Source organism: Rhinopithecus bieti, unplaced genomic scaffold, assembly GCF_001698545.2.
Source record: "Rhinopithecus bieti isolate Rb0 unplaced genomic scaffold, ASM169854v2 scaffold_41644, whole genome shotgun sequence".
NCBI lineage: Eukaryota > Metazoa > Chordata > Mammalia > Primates > Cercopithecidae > Rhinopithecus > Rhinopithecus bieti.
The window spans coordinates 411,429-417,903 of record NW_016817838.1 but is presented as its reverse complement, the minus strand read 5'-3'; the positions used below and the strand labels follow the sequence as shown (position 1 = coordinate 417,903).

The 6,475-nt window shown below is 45.1% G+C and overlaps 1 protein-coding gene across 1 annotated transcript in view; it reads right to left on the bottom strand.

The window, feature by feature from the left end:
- RHBDL2 (rhomboid like 2) overlaps positions 1 to 6,475 on the bottom strand; it is a 56,749-nt gene that overhangs the window by 8,901 nt on the left and 41,373 nt on the right. Inside the window, exon 6 of the mRNA XM_017856134.1 lies at positions 1,246 to 1,366. Within this exon, the coding sequence (XP_017711623.1) occupies positions 1,246 to 1,366 (121 nt within the window). The remainder of the gene's footprint in view (positions 1 to 1,245; positions 1,367 to 6,475) is intronic.

The following is a 6,475-nucleotide window of genomic DNA, read 5'->3' as shown; positions in this document are numbered from 1 at the left end:
TAATTATTTTATTTTTTTTTTGAGACAGAGTCTCATTTTGTTGCCAGGCTGGAGTGCAGTAGCGTGATCTCAGCTCACTGCAACCTCCGCCTCCCAGGTTCAAGCCATTCTTCTGCCTCAGCCTCTCAAGTAGCTAGGACTACAGGCACACGCCACCACACCCAGCTAATTTTTGTATTTTTAGTAGAGATGGGGTTTCACCATGTTGGCCAGGATGGCCTCGATCTCTTGACTTCATGATTCACCCACCTCGGCCTCCCACAGTGTTGGGATTACAGGTGTCAGCCACCACACCTGGCCAAGAGTATTTCTTATAGCGTTACTTGTAAACATGAAAAGCAGGAATCACCCCAAATTTTTTTCAATGAGCGATTCATTAAATAAATCATGGTGCATCTATATAGAGGATGCTAGGGAGCAGCTGCTAAGCTGGGAGGATTTCTAAGCACTGACATGGGTAGATGGTCAGGATGCTCTGTGATAAAATGCAGAACGATATAAGGGTGATGTCACTGTTATAAGATTAACATTGGTAGGATTTTTAATACATGTAGAAAAAGGTCTGAGCTGCTCTGCCTATGACGTAGTTGTTCTTTTTTTCCTTTACTTTCTTAATAAACTTGGTTTCCTTTAAAAAAATAAAAATAAAACGGGCTGAAAAAAAGATATGAAACTGTCAACAATGTCTTTCACCACCCACCCAACTGTTAACAGATACTATATTGAGGACCTTAACTTTCTACTTTTTTATTTAAAATTTTATGTAGTACTCATTACTTTCGAAATCAGAAAAAAAAAATGATAAAATATGAAAGGAAACTAGGTGCGGCGGCTCACGCCTGTAATCCCAGCACTTTGGGAGGCCAACGTGGGCGGATCGCTTGAGCCTAGGAGTTCGAAACCAGCCTGGGCAACATGCCGAAACCCTGGCTCTACAAACAATAAAAACATTAGTCAGGCATGGTGGCCCACACCTGTAGTCCCAGCTATTCAGGAGGCTGAGGTGGGAGGATTGCTTGAGTCCGGGAGGCGGAAGTGCAGTGAGCCAGTATCACACTACTGCATTCCAGCCTGGGCAATAGCGCAAGACTCTATCTCAGAAAAAATAGAAAGAAAAGGAAGGAAACAAAATTGCATTGCCATACAATTCTCAAAAAAATTAGTGCTCAGTAAATATTGATAAATGAAGATTCATTAAACCAAAGAACAGTTACTGTTTTCCGTTTTTTTAAGAGACCTGTGGACTCCATCCCCGTGGTTCTTACCACCAGAACATTCATAAAATAGCCTCCCATCAGAGCATAGACTCCTCCTGAAGCTCCCACAAGATATCTGAGTGGGTCAAAGATGGAGCTGGCAAGGGACCCTAAAAAAATAAAACACAAAGGATCAGACATGACTATATGGATCAGGAAAGATAAATCTTTCTAATCTAAGGTAGACATTTGGGAAATTTGGCCTATTAATATTAGCAAGCAACAAATCTATTTTGTCCCTTTCATACCATAGAAGTATAACTGTGTATGCTAACGACCACAGTGTTTCTGAAAACATTGAATGTTCGTTAGAACAGCAACATAACAGTAACAATGGAGAATTGTCTGAAGCCAGAATTACCAGCAGTGTAATTTGAGGAAGTTAGTTAACTTCTCTGTGTCTCAGTTTCCCTACCTGCAGAATGGGGCTATTAACAGAACTTACCTCAATGGATTGTCAGGGTAAGTAAATGAGTTGATGTATTTTTCGTGCTTAGAATACTGCCTGATGTGTATTATATATTTGTTAGCTATTCAGTTGGTGCAAAGGTAATTGCAGTTTTGCCATTACTTTTAAGGGCAAAAACTGCAATTATTTTTGCCTCAACCTAATATTATTGCAAAATATCCTATGTTTAGTCAAAACACCTGAGACAATCCAACATGTTACTATCTAATCACTGTCTTTCTCAATGAGCCATAAGGTGCCCTCAGAATCCTTCTCAACATACCATCCAATCAGATGCCCCAAGCAAGATGAATCCTATTTGCTAAACTAATCCTAGATTTGCTGGACCAAAACAAGGCTTTACAAACCACCTTATGCAAAGACTAAAATATTCTCTCTACACTGCTTAGTTCTATTACTTGGTCTATTCCTTTCAAGGCCGTCTTTCATTTCCTTAGTGTATAATACAATACAATACCTACTTTGTGCAAGAAAAAGTGTCTGTCCTTAGTAACTTTACAAAAAGACAAACAACTATTATAAAGTGCAAAATATAACAACTACTATGACAAAAATAAATTTATTGTAGAAGCACTTAGGAAAGAGTGATTTTCTAGGCAGAAGGCTGGAGTCCTTGCTACTCTGAGGAGGAGGAGATAACATTTTGATTAAACTTTGAAGAATCTTTAAGATTGGCCAGACATGGCGGCTCACTCCTGTAATCTCAGCGCTTTGGGAGGCCCAGGCAGGAGGATTGCTTGAGACCAAGAAGTCAGGAGTCTGAGACCAACCTGGGCTACAGAGTGAGACCCGTCTCCAAAAATATAAGAAAAATATTAGCCAAGCATAGTGGTACACGCCTGTGGTCCTTGCTACTCAAGAGGCTGAGCTGATAGGATCACTTGAGCCCAGGAGATTGAGGCTGCAGTGAGCTATGATCGTGCCACTGCACTCCAGCCTGGGTGACAGAGGAAGACCTCCCCGCTCATCCCCACATACAAAATGATTGGATCAGAAAAACAAAAGAGAAGGAGATATTCAGGACTTGGAGAACTGTACAAGCAATGGCATAGAAACAGGTATATGGAAGACTGAAGATCAGTGAGAAGTAGTCCAGTAGGCCGGGCATGGTGGCTCACGCCTGTAATCCCAGCACTTTGGGAGGCCATGGCAGGTGGATCGCCTGAGCTCAGGAGTTCGAGATCAGCCTGGGCAACATGGCAAAATCCCGTCTCTACTAAAAATACAAAAATTAGCTGGGCATGGTGGCAGGCACCTGTAATCCCAGCTATTTGGGAGGCTGAGGCAGGAGAATAGCATGAACCCTGGAGGTGGAGGTTGCAGTGAGCTGAGATCGTGCCACTGCACTCCAGCCTGGGCAACAAGAGTGAGACTCCGTCTCAAAAAAATTGAAAAAAAAAAAAAATACAGGGCCATGCGTGGTGGCTTACACCTGTAATCCCAGCACTTTGGGAGGCTGAGGTGGGCGGATCACAAGGTCAGGAGATGGAGACCATCCTGGCTAACACGGTGAAACCCCATCTCTACTAAAAATACAAAAAGTTAGCTGGGTGTTGTGGCGGGCGCCTGTAGTCCCAACTATTCGGGAGGCTAAGGCAGGAGAATGGCGTGAACCTGGGAGGCGGAGCTTGCAGTGAGCTGAGAACGTGCCACTGCACTCCAGCCTGGGCAACAGAGCGAGACTCCATCTCAAAAAAAAAAAAAAAGTTAGCTGGTTGTGGTGGCACGTGCCTGTAATTCCAACTACTGGAGAGTCTGAGGTACGTCACTGCAACCAGAAGGGCAGAGGTATGCAGAGAGCTAGATCGCACCAACTGCACTCCAACCTGGATGACAGAATGAGCGACTGTGTTCTCCAAAAAAAAAAAAGAAAAAAAAAAAGTGTAGTCCAGGAGCAACTAGGCCAATGATTCTCGAAATGCTAATCCTATAGACTAGGGCTTGGGGTGATTGGTACTCATAATCATATGAGAAATTTATTTTTAAAATAGCATACAAAATGGTGCTACCTCGTGACCATGCAGTAAGTAACAAGAAGTAGTATTTTGCTGTTCCTGCATTGAAAAAGCCAAAAGCACTGAACAAACCATATATGAAAGAATGGTCTCTTCAGGCCGGCTGCCGCGTGGGGCTCAAGCCTGTAAATCCAGCACTTTTGCGAGGCCCGAGACGGGCGGATCACGAGGTCAGGCGAGATCGAGACCATCCTGGCTAACACCGGTTGAAACCCCGTCCTACTAAAAAAAATACAAAAACTTAGCCGGCCGATGTGGGCGGCGCGCTGTCTAGTCCCGCTACTCGGGAGGCTGAGGCAGGAGAATGGCGTAAACCGGGAGGCGGAGGCTTGCAGTGAGGCTGAGATCCGGCCACTGCACTCCAGCCTGGGAGACAGAGCGAGGGACCTCCGTCTCAAAAAAAAAAAAAAAAAAAAAGAAAAAAAAAAAAAAAAAGAAAGAATGGTCTTCAAGATACTACACATCAGAAAACAAAACCAGTAAACCCTTAGAGACAGGGAATCAGTTATTAATAAATGAGTTAGCTGATTGCCCAGGTACTACCTTGAGGGAGATTACAGAATACAGTGCACAAAGCAGGAACCCAGGCAGATCTCAGCAAACTTTAAGTTGATGAGATGAAGTTTAGAGTCCAGATAGATCTGGACTGCTAGAGTTTACAAGACAGGGTACCAGAGAGCAGAAAGCTGCATACAGAAAACTCCAGAAAGGAGCATGCAAGGAAATTACCCAAGCCAAGGAAAGAACCACCAAAAATGAAGTGGGAAGACTACCTGTTGCTTGCACAGAACCGGAGAGGCTAAGTAACTTTCTGTACTGGAAAACTCTTGTTTCCACACATCATAAGTCTGGGCACTTTATGACACGTAAGTTACACCTCAATCTTAAAATGTGTCAGGACAAAACCACACGCTGCAGAGGGGCAGGGCTCCACCACCAGTTACTCACTTCCCTTGAAACAGAAGCTCAAGTATGGAGTAGTGTTCTGTGGCTAAGCTTGTTTTCCCTCCTCTCCGACTTCTAGGAATGATCCTTGTTCTGAACAGGATTTGAGGTAATGTAGGAAACTGCTCTTGATACAGAATTTTTAACTTGATGAAAAAATTGGAAAGAAGGGAAATCACAGTAGGAAAATCAAGTGTAATCAGTATGAAGTTAGCATACAAATGAAGTGCAGCAAGGCCCAGGCACCCGCAGAGAAGGGACTCAGGCGACAGCCAGAGGGGGGCCAGGCAATCAGGGGCATGTCACTAAGGTCAAAGGTGGGGCAGACCTTGGTCCCCTACCCCCGTGGCCACCTTACCCAGGCCACCCCAACAGCATGAACTGTCCTACAAGGTCACCATACCTAGGGAAGATGGGGGGTGGTTTCTCAATGCTGGTGTTTGGTGAGCCCAAGAGTACTCAGCCTTTACTGTCCTCCCTAACAGGCATCTGGGGCATAGGGATGCTGACCCTTGAACTCCTAACTGAGATTGGAATTCAGGTCCCTTGGGAACACTGGGCACCTAGGGACATGGGGGCAGGACTGGCCATAGCCAGGTTTCCCTTAGAAACAGACTGGTTGAATTAATGAACTGAACAAATGAACCAATGTGTTTTGCCCCAGAGAAAAATGAGCTTTGTCCTGGATGGAGTGATTGCCTTTTAAAAGCCATCAAGGCCACCTGCCAACAGCCGAGAGCTGAGCTGCTGTGTTCCTGGCTGACTCTGGCCCTTCCGGACCTCCTCTGGGTCTACCCCAGTCCTGCAAGCTCATGGCCAGGGTGATAATGATGGCAGCAATACCATGGTCCTCACTGCCCTTCCTGGGGCAGGAGGGCCCCAAGGACTGATAATCCAGGGCTGCCCTCCACTGCTTTTCTGCCCTGCGACTTTTCTCTAGGTTCTTTCCTCCAAGCAATGTGGGGATGTGTACTGGAAAATGCCATAATTAATGGGTGTTGCGTAGAATACACAAAAGGGTCCAGTGGTAGGAATAATTACCTTCTTACCGAAAAGAATCAAACTGCTTCCAAGTAATATAACTGAGTTACAGAACAAATCTAAAAAGTATTTATGGCCTGGCATGGTGGTTCATGCCTGCAATCCCAGCACTTTGGAAGGCCAAGGCGGGTAGATCACTTGAGGTCAGGAGTTCAAAAGCAGCCTGACCAACATGGTGAAACCCCTTCTCTACTAAAAATACAAAAATTAGCCGGGCATGGTGGTGTGCACCTGTAATCCTAGCTCCTCGGGAGGCTGAGACACAACAACCCCTTGGGCCGAGTGCAGTGGCTCACGCCTGTCATCCCAGCACTTTGGGAGGCCAAAGCAGGTGGATCATTAAGGTCAGGAGTTTGAGACCAGCCTGGCCAACATGGTGAAACCCCATCTCCACTAAAAACACAAAAATTATCTGGGCATGGTGGCGCACGCCTATAATCCCAGTTACTTGGGAGACTGAGGCGGGAGAATTGCTTGAGCCTGGGAGGCAAAGGTTGCAGTGAACCAAGATCCACCACTGCACTCCAGCCCGGGTGACAAGAGTTAGACTCTGTCTCAAAAAATAAATAAATAAATAAAAGAATCACTTGAACCTGGAAGATGGAAGTTGCAGTGAGCCAAGACTGTGCCACCACACTCCAGCCTAGATGACAGAGTAAGACTCTATCTCAAAAAAAATAAGTAAATAAAAATTAAAAAAAAAAGTATTGGCCGTGCACAGTGGCTCATGCCTGTAATCCCAGCACTTT